Source organism: Thamnophis elegans, unplaced genomic scaffold (genome assembly GCF_009769535.1).
Source record: "Thamnophis elegans isolate rThaEle1 unplaced genomic scaffold, rThaEle1.pri scaffold_123_arrow_ctg1, whole genome shotgun sequence".
NCBI classification, from domain to species: Eukaryota; Metazoa; Chordata; class Lepidosauria; order Squamata; family Colubridae; genus Thamnophis; species Thamnophis elegans.
In genome coordinates this window covers 59447-81540 of record NW_022473593.1, presented here as the reverse complement: position 1 = coordinate 81540, position 22094 = coordinate 59447, and the positions used below count along the sequence as shown (strand labels likewise).

General features: G+C 46.4%; 1 protein-coding gene across 1 annotated transcript; it reads left to right on the top strand.

Moving 5' to 3' along the window:
* Nucleotides 1–4484: 4484 nt before the first annotated feature.
* LOC116523249 (lysosomal acid glucosylceramidase-like) lies at nucleotides 4485–15300 on the top strand. Its single transcript, XM_032238340.1, has 10 exons — nucleotides 4485–4809; nucleotides 4944–5138; nucleotides 5230–5379; nucleotides 6812–6948; nucleotides 8660–8832; nucleotides 10069–10309; nucleotides 11045–11269; nucleotides 12918–13081; nucleotides 13599–13724; nucleotides 15170–15300. The coding sequence occupies exons 1-10, from the start codon at nucleotides 4746–4748 to the stop codon at nucleotides 15276–15278; spliced, it is 1584 nt and encodes a 527-aa protein (XP_032094231.1). The 5' UTR covers nucleotides 4485–4745; the 3' UTR covers nucleotides 15279–15300.
* Nucleotides 15301–22094: the final 6794 nt, after the last annotated feature.

Here is a 22094-nt window from a genome sequence, read left to right as displayed (position 1 = left end):
CCCGTTGGATTATTAAGGCAGCAGACAGTTTCATTTGTATATTTAATGTAGTATCTTTTTTCCATATCAGTGGGAAATCAGAAGGTGTCAAAAGGGGATCACATGACCCCAGGATGCTGCCACCGTCATAAATACAAGTCAGTGGCCAAACATCTGAATTTTGATCACCTGATCATGGGGATGCTACGAAGGTTGTGTGAAAAACAGCCATAAGTCGTATTTTCCAGTGCTTTGTTGTAAATATGTTTTATTTCATTTCATTTCGTAGAATCACATATATACTGTGCATAACCGGGGCATATAACATTGAACAATAAACACAGCCCACCCTCTTGTCAACAATACCCCCCAAAATACAAACCCAATACACCACTTCGACCCCCATACACCCTTTCTTTCACCCCCCTCCAACTTTCGTTCTTCCCTCCAACGTTCCCCTCTATCCTACTTCCCTCCCCCCTCTATCACTCCTCTCTCCCAATACACTCCCTCCCTTCCTTCTCACCCTCCCTCCAATCCTTTCTCTCACCCTCTCTACCGCTCTTTCTTCTTTCCCTCTACTCCTCCCTTCGGTGTATCTCTGCTATCAATATATTCAGCTTGTCTTATTTTAACACTAGAATTAAAGAGCAACAGTATACAAGTGCAATCGTGTTATTTTAAAATCTAACATGTACTATATTTCCCCCCTCCCCCCTCCCCCCTAAGACCCCACCTCCCTTCCCTCCCCCCGACTTCCCAGAGCCCGTATTTTCCAGTGCTTTGAATGGTCACTAAAGGTTGTTGTAAGTTCAAGGACTACCTGAATATGGTTAGCTCCCTCTAGTGTCCAACCTTCAAACTGTCATCTTATCAGTTTTTTTTTTTAAAGAATTGAAAAGAACAGTTTCTTCCCAGAAATTTTCTTACCATTAACTTCAAAATCTTTTTTTCAAATCCATCTGGTCTCTTTATACCTTTCCAAAATCCATATTCCGATCTCCCTTTTTCTGATTGCTTTTTTTTTTTAAAGGGTTTTTAAATCTTTAAACTTGGATTTAAAACATTTCGCCTTTGCTAAATGGCTAATGGAAGAAAACTCGCCGGGTAGAATGAAACGTGGGACGTGTTAAAAAGCTCCTAACTTTCAAATAGCTTGTTAAACAAGACTTCGCCAAAATTACTAGGAAAGGAAATTTGCAAAGCATACACTGTCATTTTGAAATTTGTCGCTCCTGTTTTGAGGAAGATGGGAGCATTAAACCTGCTGGATACAATTGACAATTGTGGTCTCGTGCGAGGAGTAACTGCCCGGAGCATTTTTGGGGTGATCTCAAGACTTCTCCTTATCCGCTTCTTCGTTCCTGTGGAATTGTTCTTCAGTTCTCTGGAAGTCTAACTTCCTTTAGTTTCATCCAGGTAATAATTGATATTCTATGGAAGTTTCTTAATTGTCATTTTTCTGGACCAGCCAGTCAGGTCTCCCAGCTGTCGTCTTTGACGAGACACGCGTCATCATTTTTGATGCCGGAGCCGTTGGCTTCCTTCCCAGCTATACAAGAATTGAGCCAGGAGCTACAATTGCCTGATTCTTATTCTCCGCGCCCTGGGAACTTAACATCAACCTTTCCGAGTGCCGAAATAAAGCGTTCGACAGGTAAGTTGATAACCTACTATTCTGCGTTTGTTACGGTCGCCAGGAAAAGGATGGGGGGCAGTTTCAGGATCGTAGAATGGAGGGGGAATGTGATTTCAAGATCACAGAACGGGGGGGGGGGGGGGAAAGGAATCTCAGAATGGGGAAAATGTGGTTTCTGGTTGCAAATTACGGGGGGCGGGGGGTAGTATCTCCGGATTGTGGAACGGGGGAAACAATGACTTCAGGATCGCAGAAAGTGTGAGCAGGATTACAAATCGGGGGAGAAAGCATTTCGGGAATGTGGGACAAAGTGATTTTAGGGTGGTGGAATAAGGACTTGTGCGGCTAAACCGTCGTATACATGAATCAGGGAAGCCGCTCGAGGTATCTGAAGTGGTGTTAGGGTTTCCTACACCCTAAGCAGGGGGCTGGACTAGAAGACCTTCAAGGTCCCTTCCAAACTCTGTTATTTTGGAACTGCCCTTAGAGAAAAGATGAAAGGTTACGGCAGTTGTAGAATTTTATTTTATTTTTTGTATCCCTTCCCTTTTTACTGTGAGCCGCCCTGAGTCTCTCGGGAATAGGGCGGCATACAAACTTAATCAAATCAAATCAAATCAATGAAAGAGCTATTAAGGAGGGAGAGATTTTCTCCCCAGTCCAAAAATTGATGGGAAAGTGAGAAAGAAGCTCCATCAAATACCAGATTGATGCTATTCCGTATAAGACAGAGGGACAGAAACTTTCAAGATCGATGTTAACCCTTCGAGGTAGGCCAGGTCAACAAAGAGACATAGGAATGCCCTTTTTTTTTAAAAAAAAGTCTGAAATGTTTGTCCATACCATTTGTCGGAAATGGTGTAGGGTCTCCTGCTCGAGCACAGGGCTGGACTAGAGGACCTCCGAGGCCCCTTCCAACTCTATTATTATTATTCCATGTTCCATATCGATCGTGGTGTAAAACCTCTGGCAAGATGGACCAACATATATATTTTTTAATGTCTTTGTTGGTTTTTACGAGCATCGGAAGGGCTGTTTGTTATAGATTTGGATGGAGGATGAATGTCTTGGAGACAAAACAGAACTGGGGGAAGTGACGCTGTAGGAAGCGGGCTGGGCTGCGGTTGACACGCAAACCGCATGTCCCCCAAATCCCTGTTGTTAAGCGAGACGTTTGTTCGCGGACGTTTCCCCCCTCCCCCCAATACACAACTTTTCTTGCCACATTTGTGAAGTGAAACCATGCAACCGTTCAGTTACCGACATGGTGGTTAAGGGGATCTGGCATCCCCATTGAGCCGAGGTGGCGCAGTGGTTAAATGCAGCACTGCAGGCTACTTCAACTGACTGCAGTTCGGCTGTTCAAATCTCACCGGCTCAGGGTTGACTCAGCTTTCCATCCTTCCAAGGTGGGTGAAATGAGGACCCAGATTGTGGGGGCGATACGCTGACTCTGTAAACCGCTTAGAGAGGGCTGAAAGCCCTATGAAGCGGTATATAAGTCTAACTGCTATTGCTATTGCTATTGTCTGGGCTCGTTCAGAAAGTCACCACATGGGACGGACACTGCGACCGTCATAAATACGAGATGGTGGCCAACATCTGGTTTTTGATCACGTGACCATGGGGATGCTGTAACGGTCATAATTGAAGTAAATAAATAAAGTAAATAAAACAAATAATATAAAATAAATAAAATAATAAATAAAGTAATAAATAAAATAAAAAATAGAATAGAATAAAATAAAATAAATAAAATAAAAAATAGAATAGAATAAAATAAAATAAATTAAAATAAAATACAAAATAGAATAGAATAAATTAATAAATTAAATAAATTAAATAAATTAAATAAATTAAATAAATTAAATAAATTAAATAAATTAAATAAATTAAACAAATAATAAATAAAATAAATAAAATAAATAAAATAAATAAAATAAATAAAATAAATAAAATAAATAAATAAAATAAATAAAATAAATAAAATAAATAAAGTAAATAAAATAAATAAAATAAATAAAATAAATAAAATAATAAATAAAATAAATAAAATAAATAAATAATAAATAATAAATAAAATAAATAAATAAAAAATAAATAAAGTAAATAAATAAATAAATAACATAAATAAATAAAATAAATAAAAAATAAAATAAAATAAATAAAATAAAATAAAAAATAAAATAAATGTCGAAAATAGTCCTAAGACACTACCTTTTTTTCATCACCCTTACAACTTTGAACGCATAAAACAAAACTTTTAGCTGTGTAAAAATGCGTCAATAGGAATGTAAATCTGCAGCGAAATCGGTCTGTATTAAAACCACCTTCGCCCACAACTTAATTATCAGTCAACAAGGCCTTATCAACATCTGGCTAGCTAGGACTGGAGGTAGGGTGGGGGCCTATCTATTCAGATCTGCCCATCCTGTTTCCCGCCAGGAGAGGGGAGGTGAACTGGCGGTGATCTTCCGAGAATTTTGGGAGGTATCTAGTCTGCCAGAAGTGATATGTTGTTTCTTCATATTGACAAAAGGCCTTCACAGCCGAAAACAGATCTCGGGAGCCCGTTTTCGCTGGCAGAGGGTTGCAGGAGGCTGTCGCCGCCGAAAACAGATCTCGGGAGCCCGTTTTCGCTGGCAGAGGGTTGCAGGAGGCTGTCGCCGCCGAAAACAGATCTCGGGAGCCCGTTTTCGCTGGCAGAGGATTGCAGGAGGCTGTCGCAGCCAAAAACAGATCTCGGGAGCTCATTTTTGCTGGCAGAGTGCTCAGGCTACCATAGGCACCCCCACACGAGTGATGTTGAGCTGGCCACGCCCTCTGCCGCACATCAAACAACCCTGATGCAGCCCTCAATGAAATCGATTTTGACCTGGGAAAAATAGGCTGAACAAATAGTAGATAAAATGCGGTCTATGTTGGACTCTGTGCTGGAGGTGGAGGAGGCGACGTCTCGCAGAAAATAGATTGTGGGAGGGGCAGATTTAGGACTTGGGCTGCAGAAACCCTGCATGAATAACTTAACAACTTTTCAAATGATGCCCCACCCTCCAAAAATGCATCTTTCCCCCCCTTTTACAGGCAAATTTCCCTAAATTTCAAAGGCTGATGTTTTATCGCTGCTATGCAGTCCGGGGATGCTTTGGCTGTGCTGTTCCTTGTCTTCCTAGGGATGGTCGAGGCCGGAGGTCAGTGGGGAAGCCTTTGGGAAGTCTTTTGTGGGTGGAGCCGGAAGGAAGAGTGGGCGGGGCTCCGTTGTGCTGGTCGGCAGGGGTCTAAATTCACCTCTTCCCCCCACTTGTCCAATTTCGATTGATTTTAGCCCGCCAGCCCTGCAGTCCTAAACTCCTTGGCGAAAATGCCATGGTGTGCGTTTGCAACGCAACGTTCTGCGACACGGTGGACCCGCTCTCCCTCCCGGATGTCGGCAACTTCGTCAAGTACACAACCAGCAGGGAGGGACAACGCTTGGAGCGGAGCGAAGGGCAAATAGTAGATACCAGCTCAGGAACTTCAGGTAAACCTGGGGGAAAGGGGGTTGGACTGGATGACCTCCAAGGGTCCCTTCCCAACTCATGTTGTTCATTCTGTTCGTTGTTGTCTCTCAGGTGGGATTTTCTACACCTACAACCCCTCCGTTCAGCACCAATACGTCAAAGGCTTCGGCGGGGCGCTCACCGACTCTGCCGCCATCAACATCCTGCGTTTGTCTTACGGAGCCCAAAACCACCTTCTCCGCTCTTATTTCTCGGACGAAGGTGAGAAAATTGGGAGTGACCGCTTGATGAAATCTAGCAGCTTGGGGAAAACTAGCACCCTGAGGCTCTTGTTCTGAGCTAGGTTCTCGTATAAAGCATCAATCACAATCGTAGTTCCCCGAACCCTCTTTTATTTATACGGCCGCAGGGCTTCACAAACAGCCTGTGAAGATTCAGGCAGATGTCTGCTGGAGTTGCCACAGCCTTTCAAAGGAATGTTGATAAACACCCACCTTTATCTCCCTGGGAAATGCGGCCAGAGACCTCATGGCCCAATGCAGAGCAAGGCCAAACGTAGCACAGAGTCCAACAGACCTTCTCAAAGCTTGAACCGACCAGACGAACTAATTGCTTCCTGCAAAAACTCCCCTCCCGTTCGCTCCTCTTGTATGTCTTATGGAAGAGGCCAATCGTCTCCAAGCCTTACTCCCAAGTCGACCCTGTTTTCTTAACTGTCCTTGTCTTCTGGCAGCTCTGCCCATGGGCACACTGGGAACAGGCTCCTGCTGTTCTTCCGCCTCGCTGGTATCAGACTCCGGAGGCAGAAAATAACTACCAGATGGCCTTGGTCCCCTCTCTGCCTCTGATGCAGAGGCTTCGTCTGAGTCTTCCCCAGACTCCAGGACTGGCCCAGGTTCCTCCACAACCTCCTCACTGTCCGAATCTCTCTTTCTCTCTCTTTCGCTCTCTCTCTCTCTGTCTTTGTCTCTCTCTTGGTCTCTCTCGGTCTCTCTCTCTTTCTCTTTCTATCTCTCTGTCTCTCTCTCTGTCTCTCTGTCTCTCTTTCTTTCTCTCTCGTTCTATCTCTCTGACTGTCTCTGTCTCTCTGTCTCTCTCGGTCTCTTTCTCTTTCTATCTCTCTCTCTCTGTCTCTCTCTCTCTCTGTCTCTCTCTCTTTCTTTCTCTCTCTTTCTAACTCTCTCTCTCGGTCTCTCTCTCTCTTTCTCTTTCTATCTCTCTGTCTCTCTCTGTCTCTCTCTCTTTCTCTTTCTATCTCTCTGTCTCTCTCTTTCGGTCTCTCTCTCTTTCTCTCTCTTTCTATCTCTCTCGGTCTCTCTCTCTTTCTCTTTCTATCTCTCTCTCTCTTTCTCTCTCGGTCTCTCGCTCTTTCTCTTTCTATCTCTCTGTCTCTCTCTCTCTTTCTCTCTCTTTCTATCTCTCTGTCTCTCTCTCTCTTTCTCTCTCTTTCTATCTCTCTCGGTCTCTCTCTCTTTCTCTTTCTATCTCTCTGTCTCAATCTCTCTGTCTTTCTCTGTCTCTCTCTCTGTCTCTCTCGGTCTCTCTCTCTTTCTCTTTCTATCTCTCTGTCTCTCTCTCTCTTTCTCTCTCTTTCTATCTCTCTGTCTCTGTCTCTCTTTCTCTCTCTTTCTATCTCTCTGTCTGTCTCTGTCTCTCTCTCTCTCTCTTTCTCTCTCTCTCTCCGCTTCTGCAGGAATTGAGTACAATTTGCTGCGCTGGCCCATTGGCTGCTCCGACTTTTCCACACGGCCCTACAGTTACGGTGACCGATGCGTGGATGACTTCGAACTGAAGTGTTTTGAACTGGCCCCCGAAGACACCAAGCTTAGGGTGAGTTTGGGTAAATGCTCAGCTTGACAGTGGCATCGAAGGCTGGCTCCCACTTTGTGGCGAGAAATAGTGCTCTCTCTGCACACCAAATAGAGTTGTGGCGTCCTCGGTGGTTTCTGAGCTTGGCTGTTTCCTTGCAGATGTTTCATTACCCAACTAGGTAATATCATCAGTGTTAGAAGGGAGGAAGGTTTAGGGAGTAAATGAGAAGAGGAGAAGGAGAAGAGAAAGAAGGAGAAAAAGAAGAAAAGGAGAGGAGAAGAGGGGATGAGGGGAGAGGAGGAGAAAGAGGAGGAGGAAGAAAGGGAAAAGGAGAAGAAGGAAGAAGAGGAGGAAGAGAGGGAGGAAGAGGAGGAGGAAGAGGGGGAGGAGAAAGAGAAGAAGGAAGAAGAGGAGGCAGAGGGGGAGGAGAAGGAGAAGAGTAATAAAAGGAGAGGGGAGGAGGAGGAGGAAGGGGGGAGGAAGAGGGAGAGGAGGAGAAGATGTGGAAGAAGAGGAGGAAGAGGAAGAAGGGGGAAGAGGGGGGAGGAGGAGAAGGAGAAGAGGAAGAAAAGGAGAGGGGAAGAGGGGAGGAGGAGGAGGGGGAGGAGAAGGAAGAAGAAGAAAAGGAGAGGGGAGGAGAAGAAGGAAGAGGGGGAGGAAAAGGAGAAGAAGGGGAAGAAGAGGAGGAAGAGGAAGAGGAGGAAGGGGGAGGAGAAGGAGAAGAAGAAGAGGAATAAAAGGAGGGGGAGAGGGGAGGAGGAGGAGGGGGAGGAGAAGGAAGAAGAAGAAAAGGAGAGGGGAGGAGAAGAAGGAAGAGGGGGAGGAAAAGGAGAAGAAGGGGAAGAAGAGGAGGAAGAGGAAGAGGAGGAAGGGGGAGGAGAAGGAGAAGAAGAAGAGGAATAAAAGGAGGGGGAGAGGGGAGGAGGAGGAGGGGGAGGAGAAGGAAGAAGAAGAAAAGGAGAGGGGAGGAGAAGAAGGAAGAGGGGGAGGAAAAGGAGAAGAAGGGGAAGAAGAGGAGGAAGAGGAAGAGGAGGAAGGGGGAGGAGAAGGAGAAGAAGAAGAGGAATAAAAGGAGGGGGAGAGGGGAGGAGGAGGAGGAGGAGGAGGGGAGGAGGAAGAGAACTGTGGAATCCCAGTGATTGCTAAGCTCGGTTGTTTCCTTGCAGACGTTTCATTACCCAACTAGATAATATCATCAGTGTTAGAAGGGAGAGGGGTTCAGGGAGTAAATGACAAGGAGGGGGGGGAGTGTCGGGTCCCTCGTGCTCTCTGAGCTTGGTGGTTTCCTTGCAGGCGTTTCATTACCCAACTAGGGAACATCATCAGTCTTAAGAAGGGAGGGAGGTTGGTGTGTCTTCCCCGATTGGTCGAGGCTCGAATCAGAACAGGCAGAAAACCAGCACAACACACCCATAAACGGCAACAGGCGGTCGGTCACAAGACACGGTGAAAATCCCGCATTCCATCCCAGTTTCAACTTCTCCTTTACAGTCGTTTGCCTAACAGCCGCCATGAAAAATGTCGATCCGGCGGGTCGGTAACCTGTTTTATGAGTGCTGCAGCTTAACGACTGCAATGGGCAAGCTCCCTGGCAGGCGTAACTCGAGAACTACCTGCAGAGTGCCAAGATTAACACGGTCAAAAGTCCATAAACCCGCAAGGAGGTTGTGTGAAAGGTCGGGGGGTGGATCAGGCGATCCCCGGAGACAGTTGTCGTTTCTCTCTGCAGATCCCCCTGCTCCATCGTATCATGGCCCATGCGGAGAGGCCCCTCTCCCTGGTCGGCAGCCCTTGGACCAGTCCTGGCTGGCTAAGGGCCAACAACATGGTTCACGGCAAATCCCGGTTAAAGGGAAATCCAGGTGACCGTTACCACAAGGCCTGGAGTCTCTATTTTATCAGGTAATAACATTTCCCCCCCCAATCTCGTCTGGTTTAGAAACGGCTTCTTAAACCTTGGATTGAGCAGGCTCCTCCCCTAGCTAAATCCCACCCACTTTAGGGCTCCACCCCTTTTTTTTAAATGAAAGTTTTGAAAAAAAACCTTTTACAAATATTTACTTCCCTCCCTCCCTCCCTCCCAACCCCCTCCCAACCCTCCCGACTTCCCAGAATATAGATCTTTAACAAAAACATTCTAAAACAAACTTAAAAATAAGTTAATATCATCTTTCATTTGAGCTTTAACTCCTCCTTGCTAGGCTAGCTCTAAACAGATTATTTCATTCCTTCGTCAAAGTTTACCTGTACACCTTTAGGTCAGCCAGAAAGCTGGGAGATAGGGGCTTCCCTAAATAGGATAGAATAGAATAACAGAGTTGGAAGGGACCTTGGAGGTCTTCTAGTCCAACCCCCTGCACCAGGAAACCCTACACCACTTCAGAGTATATCCAACATCTTCTTAAAAACCTTCTTTTCTGGAAGGGAAGGGAAGGGAAGGGAAGGGAGGAAGGAAGGAAGGAAGGGAGGGAGGGAGGGAGGGAGGGAGGGAGGGAGGAAGGAAGGAAGGAATGATTTGGAAGGGATCTTGGAGGTCTTCTAGTCCAACCCCCTGCTTAGGCAGGAAACCCTACACCACTTCAGATAAATGGTTACCCAACATCTTCTTAAAAACCTTTTTTTCTGGAAGGGAAGAGCAGGGAAGGAAGGAAGGAAGGAAGGAAGGAAGGAAGGAAGGAAGAAGGATGGATTTGGAAGGGACCTTGGAGGTCATCCAGTCCAACCCCCTGCTTAGGCAGGAAACCCTACACCACTTCAGACAAATGGTTATCCAACATCTTCTTAAAAACCTTCTTTTCTGGAAGGGAAGGGAGGGAAGGAAGGAAGGAAAGAAGGAAGGAAGGAAGGATTTGGAAGGGACCTTGGAGGTCTTCTAGTCCAACCCCCTGCTTAGGCAGGAAACCCTACACCACTTCAGACAAATGCATAATCCAACATCTTCTCAAAGACTTCAGGTGTTGGAGCATTCACAACTTCTGGTGGCAAGTTGTTCCACTGATTAATTGTTCTCACTGTCAGGAATGTAAGAAAAATAGAAAGGGGCGTGAAATATTTTTTGTTTTCCCGGCAAAGATGCGGCCCGCTAAAGCTGACATTATTACGGCATTCTGTTTTGATTGGGTTTTTTTTAAAATTTAGGTTCTTAGATGAGTACGCCAAAAACAATATTACTTTCTGGGCACTCAGCTCTCAGAACGAACCAGTCACCGCCCTTTTCATAAGCCGCGAAGAGTTTCCGTGCAATTATTTCTCGCCGCCACATCAGCGCGACTTTATCATTCAAGATCTGGGTCCGGCCCTGGCCGCCAGCCGTCACGCCAATGTCCTCCTGATGATCCTGGATGACGGCAGGTGCCACTTGCCGAACTGGGCCGACCAGGTGGGTTCCCCACGCGAGGATGAGGGAGTCCTCGACTTACAACCGTGACAATTTGAAGTTACGACGGCATTAAAAAAAGAGTGACTTAGGACTGTTATTCACACATCACAACCTGTTCTGACCGAGGCTTCCCGAGAGCATGCAGCAAACTCCTTGTCCCGAAAAAAAACCTCTTTTATTAATTGGCTGTGAATTCTGCTCCTTCACATCCAGCAAAGTCTTTCAAGGGAGGATTTATGGTCACAGACCTCATCTGGCTTGGAAAGCTGCCAGGATGATCTCTGCGGAACTTGGCCAGGAGTCTCGGAGAGTCCCGAAACAATTAAGCGAACTAATGGTCTCCTGCAAACTCCACTCCCCTTTCGCTCCTCTTTTATTCCCTCTGGGAGGAGCCATTCACCGTCCACTTGTGGCCTTACTCCCAAGTCGACCCCTGTTCTTTAGCTCTTCCCTTCGTCTGGCAACTCTGTGCATGCGCACACGGGGAACAGGCTCCAGCTGTTCTTCTGCCTCACTGATGTCTGACTCTGAAGGCAGCTGATAGCTGGCATACGGCCCTGGCCCCCTCTCTGCCTCTGACACAGAGCCCTCCTCCGAGCCTTCCCCAGACTCCAGGACTGGCCCAGGTTCCTACCCAACCCTCCTCACTGTCTGACTCTGCTGCCAGCTCTGGTGGCTGTTGGCAGGCTACAACACAACCATGGCACAACCATCCTTCCTTTTGTCCCCTGACAGGTGATTGGCAATAGTACCGCAGCGGCCTTCGTGTCCGGCATTGGCATCCATTGGTACTTTGACTCGGTCACTCCAGCTGGACTTACTCTGGACATTACGCATCGCCTGTACCCCGATTTCTTTCTGCTCTATACAGAAGCTTGCAATGGTTTTCTGGATTGGGAGGTGAAGGTGGCCCTGGGAAGCTGGGAGAGAGGCATCTATTACAGCAGAAATATCCTGTCGGTAAGAGGATCCCTTGTTACGACTCGAAAAATTGATCTCTTCCATGATGAGAGCGGTAGGGATGGAGGAGTCATCGAAATGTCTGTGCAGTTTCTCAGACTTCAAAGGACGTGGTGCAGTCTTTGGAAAAAGCTGCGTCAGTAGCCCAAAACTCTGCCTTAAAGAGGGGTGGGCTTGAGGATAGCAGAATAACAGTTGTAAGGGACCTTGGAGGTCTCGTAGTCCAACCCCTTGCTCAAGAAGGAAGGAAGGATGGATGGATGGATAACAGAGTTGGAAGGGACCTTGGAGGTCTTCTAGTCCAACCCCTTGCTCAAGAAGGAAGGAAGGATGGATGGATGGATGGATAACAGAGTTGGAAGGGACCTTGGAGGTCTTCTAGTCCAACCCCTTGCTCAAGAAGGAAGGATGGATGGATGGATGGATGGATAACAGAGTTGGAAGGGACCTTGGAGGTCTCGTAGTTCAACCCCTTGCTCAAGAAGGAAGGAAGGATGGATGGATGGATGGATAACAGAGTTGGAAGGGACCTTGGAGGTCTTCTAGTCCAACCCCTTGCTCAAGAAGGAAGGAAGGAAGGAAGGAAGGATGGATGGATAACAGAGTTAGAAGGGACCTTGGCAGTCTTCTAGTGCAACCGTTTGCTCAAGAAGGAAGGAGGGAAGGAAGGAAGGAAGGAAGGAGGCAGGGAGGGAAGGAATGAGAAAGAGAAACAGGTAAAAAGTGAGAGAAAGAAAGAAGAGAAATTTGAGAAGAAGGAAGGAAGAAGAAAAGAGGAAGAAAGGAAGAAAAGAGGGAGGAAGTGAATGAGAGAGAGAAACAGGTAAAAACAGAGAGAAAGAAGAGAAAAAAGAAAGGAGAGGAAGAAAGGAAGGAAGGAAGAAGAAAAGAGGGAGGAAGGCGGGAGGGAATGAAAGAAACAGGTAAAGAGAAAAAAAGAAAGAAGAGAAAGGAGAAAGGAAGGAAGAAAGAAGAAAAGGGGAAGAAGGGAGGGAATGAGAGAGAGAAACAGGTAAAAACAGAGAGAAAGAAAAGAGAAAGGAGAGGAAGGAAGGAAGAAGAATAGAGGAAGGAAGGCGGGAGGGAATGAAAGAAACAGGTAAAGAGAAAAAAAAGAAAGAAAGAAGAGAAAGGAGAGAGAAGGGAAGGAAGGAAGGAGGGAAGGAAGGAGAAAAGGGGAAGGAAGGAGAGAGCGAGGGAATGAGAGAGAAACAGGTCAAAAGAGAGAGAAAGAAAGAAGAGAAAGGCGAGAGAAAGAAAGGAAGAAGAAAAGGAAGGAAGGAAGAAGTAAAGGGGAAGGAAGGAAGGCAGGCAGAATAACAGAATTTGAAGGGACCTCAGAGGTCTTCTAGTCCAACCCCCATTCAAGCAGGACACTCTATCCCATTTCAGACAAATGGCCACCCAATCTCTTCTTCACCCACAACTTCTGAATGAAGGTTTGGATCTTCAAACTAGTTCTCCGTGAGCCCAAGAAAGACAGTAGTCTGAAGCTCGATTCTTTTGGGTTTTGCTCAATGGCTCAATTTTGGAAAACCCCCAAAATGTCCTGTTTCCCCCCCCCCCCCCAATGCCCCCCACGCCCTGCATGCAGAGGGAAGGTTTCTTGGGCCGTAGTAAAACCTCCTGATGCTTTTGGCTTCTGCAGAATCTCAACCACTTCGTCACCGGGTGGATCGACTGGAACTTGGTCCTCGACATGGAAGGGGGCCCCAATTGGGTGGACAATCCTGTGGACAGCCCCATCATAGTCAACCCCCTCAAGGATGAGTTCTACAAGCAGCCCATGTTCTACCACCTGGGGCATTTCAGGTAAACGCAGCCGAGACGGTTTTGCACGGCACGAAGGAAGTGGTTGGTGAGGAAAGAAAAAACACAAGAGATACAGATGCTGTAGAATGGACTCATCCGGTGGCAGGGAGTCCCGCAGGCTCTGTGGAAATGACGGAGAAAAGGAGGCAGTTTTATAACCGATGGCTCTTGGTTGATTAAACAGCAGTTTTCACATCCCCGAATTTTAATCGCTTGTACATAGGCCATACCGTATTTTTCAGAGTATAAGACATACTTTTTCTCCCCTAAAAGAGGGTGAAAATTTCGGTGCATCTCATACACCAAATGTAGCCTTGCCACCCACCGGCCCCCATCCTTTGGCCTCTGCCTCCCAGCAATTTGCCTCCTTGCAGCAAACTCATCCAGTGGGCAGGAGTTCCGCAGGCTGCCGAGGAAGCGACGGAGGGAAGGAGGCAGTTTTATAGTTTAAATGTTTGTGAACTGGATTAAGGTTCTGTCCAGTGGGGTCGGCTAATGTCTTCTCTCTTCCGGGCAGCAAATTCATCACCGAAGGCTCTGTGAGAGTCGGGCTCACCTCCAACTGCTTGTTTGACATCTGTAAGTTGAAGACTTCGGCTTTCCTGAGACCCGACGGCGTTGCGGTGGCGGTGGTGTTGAACGAGTAAGTGGGGAGGATCTGGAGGAGCCCAAATTGGGAATATTTTGCGCCGGTGTGAAGCTTGGGAGGTGGATAAAAAGTGATACTGCCTAGGGAACGATAAGAGGTGTCATGGCCCTCCAACCCCCTGCTCAAGAAGGAAGGAAGGGAGGGGGGGAGGAAGGAAAGAAGGAAGGAAGGAAGGAGGCAGGGAGGGAATGAGAAAGAGAAACATTATCATTATCATTTATTATATTTATATGCTGCCCTTTTCCCCCGAAGGGGACAGATAAATAGTGAGTGAAAGAAAGGAGAGAAATTTGAGAGGAAGGAAGAAGAAAAGGGGAAGAAAGGAAGGAAAGAGGGAGGAAGTGAATGAGAGAGAGAAACAGGTAAGAACAGAGAGAAAGAAGAGAAAAAAGAAAGGAGAGGAAGGAAGGAAGGAAGGAAGGAAGGAAGAAGAAAAGAGGGAGGAAGGAGGGAGGGAATGAAAGAAACAGGTAAAGAGAAAAAAAGAAAGAAGAGAAAGGAGAAAGGAAGGAAGGAAGAAGAAAAGGGGAAGAAGGGAGGGATGAGAGAGAGAAACAGGTAGAAACAGAGAGAAAGAAAAGAGAAAGGAGAGGAAGGAAGGAAGAAGAATAGAGGAAGGAAGGCGGGAGGGAATGAAAGAAACAGGCAGAGTCGGACAGTGAGGAAGTTGGGGAGGAGCATGGGCCAGTCCTGGAGGCTGGGGAAGGCTCGGATGAGGGCTCTGCGTCGGAGGCAGAGACAGGGCCGAGGCCGTCTGGCAGTTCTCAGCTGCCTTCGGAGCTAGACAGCAAGGAGGCAGAGGAACAGGGGGAGCCTGTTCCCAGTGTGAGCTGCCAGAAGAAAACAACAGCTTGGAAATCAGGGTCGACTTGGGAGCAAAGCCACAGGTGGACAGTGAATGGCCCCTCCCATGGGGAACAAAAGAGGAGCGAAAGGGGAGGGGGCATTTGCAGGAAACAATCCGGTTGTTAGATTCGTTTCAGGAGTGTGAAGATCTGTCCGTGAATCTCAGAGACTCTGTGCCGAGGTTTTCCTTTCACAGCCCCTCATTTGGGATAATATTCCCATGGCAGCTTTCCAAGATAGATAAGGTCTGTGGTCATAAATACTCCTTTGAAAGTCTGTTTGCCAGGCCTTTGTTGAATGCGAAGGAGAGGAATACACATTCGTTTTAATAAAAGGGGTTTTGTCAGTGCCAGGACTGCATGACGGGCGGAGAAAGGAATTTGGAAGAAACCTTCCCTAGTTACTCAGTCTGTAAAACAGACAGCGAGAGATTTGTATTTCGAGACTTGCAAAATTCAGAATTTCCAGATAGGAAACAAAACCAGACAAGCGGATTCTACTTTATTGTAAGGCTTGCCTTGACAGAATCTTGAAACTCCGAAAGCAGAAATGTCCCACATTTCCTTTGACCGGAATTTATGCTCTCTTTTCAGTGGGCCTGCCGATATTTCTTTCACTATCTTGGACCATCAGGTGGGTTACCTCAAGGACCGTGCGAGAGCTCACTCCATCCAAACTTACCTGTGGAGGAGGCAACTTTGAGATCCTGAGACGGGGAAGGAAATCCGCTTCTCGTTCAGGAACAGCGGGCTCTCCAGAGGAGAGACCATGTGTCGCAACCCACAACTCACACATTGAAGAAACTGCTTCAGCTAAACCAGTGGGACGTCAGCCTGGGGAGACATCAGACTTGGTTGACACAACACAAGCACAACATCTGTATCAGCAGTGTAATCTCTTGGATGTGGACGGTAGAGCGGAGAGCAGAGTGACGATGCTCAGTGAGGCTCCTTGTCAAGCAAGATTAAATTAAATTAAATTAAATTAAAGATTAAATTAAATTAAATTAAAGATAGCTGGCTGCAGCCTGATTTAAGACGCACCCATGAGCCATATTCCTCTTCTCGTCTCCTGTTGTAGTGTTTCATTCCTGCGTTTCTGCTTGTTATTCCTGATCTTTGGACTGTTTGACGAATCTGATTTGGCTCTCTGCACTTTGGACTGGATTTCGACTATTCTTCTGCGCGCTCCCAAATTACCTTTGTTCCGGACATTTTCCCCCTATAAATAAATACCCGGCTAGCTAGTGTAAAATAAAGTGGTCTTTACTTCATGAGAAACACCGGTTTAGGATATCGTAATAGAAACGTGAAAAGTAAGATGGCGGCCAATAAACTTGATATAAATAATTCAAAATGAAGCTGCCTTTGCCTTTACTTTGGATAACACCCAGCAGAATTGAGGCAGAGAGAGGGGGCTGTTTTTATCAACCATGGGAATTTTGAAAAGTGTGGACTTCAGCTCCCAGAATTCCCCAGGTCGGTTGAGGGATTTCTGGGAGTTGAAGTCTGCATATCTTAAAGTACACAAATCTACAATTCAGTGGCTGCCTGTGATTTCTGGATTCCCTGCACAGCCCAGGGATTTGATTTTTTTTTTTGAAAAAAACAGCCCCTAAAAAGTCTTAAAAACGGGCCGAAAAAAGCCTCAGAAACAGGCTGAAAAAAGCTTCAAAATTGGGCTGAAAAAAGTTTCAAAAATGGGTTGAAAAAGCTTCAAAATTGGGTTGAAAAAGCTTCAAAAATGGGTTGAAAACAGCTTCAAAAAAGCCTCCAGTGATGGGGTATCCACAACTTCTGGTGGCACGCTGTTCCACTGTTTGATTGTCCTCACCATTAGGAAGTTTCTACTTAATTCCAAGTTGCTTCTCTCCTTGATTGGTTTCCATCCATTGCTTCTCGTCCTCCGTTCTGGGGCTTTGGAAAATAAGTTGACCCTCCCCTCTTCTTTGTGGCCGCCCCCCAAAATACGGAAATACTGCTATCGTGTCCCCCCCCCCTTACTCCTTATTTTTTCTAGCCTAACGCAAACCCTTCGTATGTTTTTAGTCTCCAGACCTTTAATCATCTTGGTTGCTCTTCTCTGCATTTTTTCCCCCGCAGTCTCAACATCTTTTTTGCAATCTGGTAACCCGAAACAGGATGCAGTATTCCAGATGTGGCTCCAGGAGAGGACTTGGGCTGCCACAGATGCCCTTGATGTGGGTGACATCGAGCTGGCGCGTGCACGCGCGCGCGCACACACACACACACACACCAGAGGTAGGTTCGGACGAGTTAGGTAGTAATTTGGCCGGCCGTAACAATCTTCATTGCAAAAATTTAATTTTCTTTCCTTTTCTAACGTTAATGCGCAGACCTTTTCAGCTGAAAAGGTGCACGCACAAACAACATTTTTGTCGCGCCGAAGTGGCAGTGATGCCAGTAGCAATGCATCCGAACAACACACACACACACACACACACACAGACACACAAACAGACACACACAGTCAAACCAAGAACCAGGATACGACTCTTTGAAGACATGAAAAGCGAAACAAGCATGGCTATATTCTTTGGTCTGCAGGGGGCGCTTGGAGACTGAAGAACAGGCAACATTTCACAAGGTTGCTAGTCCACATGTACAAAATGTCCTTGGAATTTAACCACTTTTAAAAATTCTTTTTTTTTTCAAATTCAATATGAAATTCTTAAGAAGTTTAGAATGAACAGAGTTGGAAGGGACCTTAGAGGTCTTCTAGTCCAACCCCCTACTTAGGCAGGAAACCCGCTGGCATTTCAGACAAATGATCAGTTGCTTCTTAAAAGTGAGGAGGAAGGAAGGAAGGAAGGAAGGAAGGAAGGAAGGAAGGAAGGAAGGAAGGAAGGATAACAGAATGAAAGCATTGGAAGGATCTTTGAGGTCTTCTAGTCCAACCCCCTGCTTAGGCAGGAAACCCTACACCACTTTAGACAAATGGCTATCCAACGTCTTCTTAAAAACTTCCAGTGGTGGAACATTCACAACTTCTGGAGGCAAATTCTGTTCCACAGGTTAATTGTTCTCACAATCAGGCAATTTCTCCTTGGTTCTAAGTTGCTTCTCTCCTTGATTAGTTTCCACCCATTGCTTCTTGTCCTCTGCCCTCAGGTGCTTTGGAGAACAGCTTGACTCCCTCTTCTTTGGGGCAGCCCCTGAGATATTGGAAGACTGCTATCCTGTCTCCCTTGGTCCTTCTTTTCATTAAACTAGATATACCCAGTTCCTGCAACCGTTCTTCATATGTTTTAGCCTCCAGTCCCCTAATCCTCTTTGTTGCTCTTCTCTGCACTCTTTTAGAGTCACCCCATCTTTTCTATATCGTGGCAACCAAAACTGAATGCAAATATTCCAAGTGTGGCCTTCCCAAGGCCTTTTAAAGTGGTATCAACCCTTCACGTGATCTTGATTCCATCCCTCTGTTTATGTAGCCTAGAACTGTGTTGGCTTTTTTGGCAGCTGCTGCCCATGGCTGGCTCCTATTTAAATGGTTCTCCACTAGGACTCCAAGATCCCTCTCGTAGTTACTACTATGGAGTAAAGTACCACCTATACTGTACCTGGGCCTTTCGTTTTTCTAATTACGGTTGCCAAACCATGCCCCAACTTTTCAATTCGCCCCCACAGTTTCCCTTTGTGCCTTTCGCTTCGCCAAACCAGGTTAAAGAAAAAAATAATAACAGGTACCTGGATAATTTTTGCAACCAGGGAAAGGATATTATCCTGGCCGGGACAGGGTGGGGGTGGGGGGAGAAATCCGGAGGTTTTCCCATCATTATCTGGAGAGGCCTTTAAAAAAAAAACCAGAAATGGAGATAGGAAAAAAACCAAACGAACCCCAGTTTAAGTTTCTAGTCCTCATGATTCCAAAAGCGGAATGCCGCGACCCTCATCAATGCACGCCGATTAGCCAAGCGCCGCCCCCCCCACCTCTTTTGATTGCCTCGCAGGCTGCCACGGTCGTGATGGCGAGGACCGACCCGTCCCTTTCGTCGTAACTTCGAACCTGACCAGCTGGACGGGAAGCCAATTGAAGAAGGCGCAGCTAAATTTTGGGATGGCGCCATTCGGGGAAGGAAATGAAAGGGATGCATACAAGCCGACGCAGCTGAATTTTTTATTATTATTATTATTACTGTCTGCGTCATGGGGAAGAATTGCAAAAGACGCACAACCTCCGCGGGACGATTTCGCAAGCGTCTCGAATCCACGCTTCACTTTCACATTCAACCCCGCCCGGAGAAATCTGCAAAATGTTTTTATTTTCTAAACTAGCTGATGAATCAGCATTCATAGACGTCAAAGCGTTGGTTTGACGGGGAGCTGTGGAGAGGGGGCCTTTTTTCCCCCTACTCCCATGCCCATCATCCCTGCCCTCTCCCTCTCCCCCCGTCCCACGTGCTCCTCTTTCCCGCCCTGTCCACAATCCTGGCCCATTGCCCCAAATCCATCTGGCGCTTCCCCATTGGTCCACTGGAGGGCGAATGTCACGGCTGGCTTTCCAGAGGAACTGAGATTGCAAACAATTGCCACTCTAGGACGCCGCACTTGCTTTCCTTAACGGGCCAGGCTCTCCCTCCCATGACATCACAAACAATTGCCGCTCTAGGACGCCGCACTCGCTCTCCTTAATGGCCCAGGCTCTCCCTCCCATGACATCACAAACAATTGCGATTCTAGGATGCTGCAGTTACTCTCCTTAACGGGCCAGGCATTCCAGAGTTGTGCTGGAACACACACACACAGAGACCCACACACAGACCCCAGGGGTGTCACACACCCCCTCCCCAGTATTTGTTTCCAGAGTGTAAGTCATCTGTGTACCAAGTTTGGTTGAAATTGCTCAAGACACTCCAGAGTTATGCTGGAACAAATATACATACATACATACATACATACATACATACATACATACATACATACATACATACATACATACATAAATGCAGTCTTTTATATATAGATAAAAATATGAATGAATGAATGAATGAATGAATGAATGATAAATGATATATATAAAGAAGAAAGAAGAAGAAAATAAAAGACCTTCGGGAGAATTCCCGCCGCGACCCTTCGTCTCCCCTTCTGTTGTTTCTTCATCCAGAGGGACTAGAAACTTACTTTTTATGTTAACGGGAATGATGTTGGCCGGAGCAGCCCTGATTATGCCATCCCTTCCTTCCCACAGAGATCTTATCTATTTTGAATTGCAAACACATCTCCAAACATTTGGAAATTGCTTTGCATAAAACTTGGAGCGTCTCTCTCTGTCTCTCTCTCTCTCTCTCTCTCTCTCTCTCTCTCTCTCTTTATCTCTCTCTTTGTCTCTGTCTCTCTCTCTTTATCTCTCTCTCTAACTCTCTCTCTCTCTCTAACTCTCTCTCTCTCTGTCAATCTCTTTGTCTCTTTGTCTCTCTCTCTCTCTCTATCTCTGTCTCTCTCTTTCTCTCTCTGTCTCTCTCTCTCTGTCAGTCTCTAACTGTCTCTCTCTGTGTGTCTCTTTCTCTGTCTCTCTCTTTCTCTCTTTGTCTCTCTGTCTCTCTCTTTCTCTGTCTCTCTCTCTTTATCTCTCTCTTTGTCTCTCTCTCTCTCTTTGTCTCTGTCTCTCTTTATCTCTCTCTCTAACTCTCTCTTTCTGTCAATCTCTAACTGTCTCTCTTTGTCTCTTTCTCTGTCTCTCTCTTTCTCTCTCTATCTCTCTGTCTCTGTCTCTCTAATGCTCTCTCTCTCTCTGCCTGTCTCTTTCTCTCTCTCTGTCTCTCTCTCTCTCTGTCAGTCTCTAACTGCCTCTCTCTCTGTCTCTATCTCTGTCTCTCTCTCTCTGTCTCTCTCTCTGTCAGTCTCTAACTGTCTCTCTCTGTGTCTCTCTCTGTCTCTTTCTCTTTCTCTCTCTTTCTCTCTCTCTCTCTGTCTCTCTCTCTCTCTGTCAGTCTCTAACTGTCTCTCTCTGTCTGTCTCTTTCTCTGTCTGTCTCTCTCTCTCTCTGTCAGTCTCTAACTGCCTCTCTCTCTGTCTCTCTCTCTCTCTTTGTCTGTCTTTCTGTCTCTGTCTCTCTCTAACTCTGTTTCTGTCTTTGTCTCTGTCTCTCTCTAACTCTCTGTCTCTCTGGACCATCTGGATGGCTCTTTTGCTTCTCCACCTTGGGTGTGACCACGCCACCCTCCAACGCTTGCAACATCCAGACGCTGATTCCCAGGGAAATCAGGCATTCAACCCCGAAGGGGGAAAAAAGAGATTTTCCTGCTCAACCAGCCTGCCGTGGCAGATGTTGCCTGTGGTGTGGAGACAGAGAGAGACACACATTCAACACATCAGCTGCGGACGATCTTCTGGGCAGAAGACCACTTTTTCGGAGCTGGGGCGAGAGAGGTGAGTGTGCCGGAGAGAGGTTTGTGTGTGCAAATTTCCCTCTCCCCATTTTTGAATCTCCCTCTCCTCTGTTACTTTTAAGCTAGCATCTGCAGGCGATGTTCCAAAAAGCAATTAATGCTCTAAATTAAACTATTAAAATCTTCTTTACAATATTAGCTGCTTAATTGAAGAAATTAAGCCAATGGCTTCCGGGTTTTCTTTTATCTTCCTCACCTCCTTTCCCCTCCTTATCCATGAGGACTAGAAACTTTGAATCTCAAGGGACTCATGAGAGAGCACCTGCTCTTTGCTGCGGCTGGCCAGGCCAGGCTTGATGCTTTCAGGAGAGCTGGGGGGAAACGGTCCGCCTTGCCGGGAATCTAGAGAGAGCGAAGGGTCCTTCTTTGGCTTGGGATCTTGAGGACTAGCCTCTTATTTCATCTTTAGGGGGAAAGCTATTGTCCCAGATTCGATTTTTTTTCCTCCCCATTTGGAAAAAAACCTTGCTGTGTCTGAATAAGTAAGATTAGATTTAACTGCTGATTTCTGGAACTCAATATCGCTCAAAGAGGGCTAGCATCTTGAATTTCTCTCCAAATTGATCATAATTGAGAGAACTGCTGAAGATTTCCAAAAAACCCCAAAACCTACCTGTTTTTTTTTTTTTTTTGGAAGGGGGGGGGGGTCTGGCTTGGTCCTAAAATGGACCCTCCCCGTGGATAAAACCACTGTCCCATACAGTGTGTTAATTGTATTTCTTTCAATCATCATCATCTTCACTGAATGACCCCATAATAATCCCTTGCGGGGGTGGAGTCTGGGCAACTGAATGGATCTTAGCAGAGTGGTTTTTAATGGCCGGATGCCACTCCTGTTGCCAGAGCGGAGTTCTATTCTCTTTTCAATGTTACCATTAAAATTTATTTTTACGTTGGGGTGGGGGGGGTTGGAGGTTTTTTTTAAATTTTTGGGATTTGGGGGGGGGTCTTGCTGCCCCGAGAAGGTGCTGCAGGGAGGGTATTTAAGAGAGGTGTCTGTGCAAATTTCTCGTCGTAAAATGAAATATAAATGAACGTCTCATCTTCCCGACAGGTTTTTGCTTTGAAACACCCGGCTGTTATCTCCCCGAGAAGTCCTGGGATTCGCA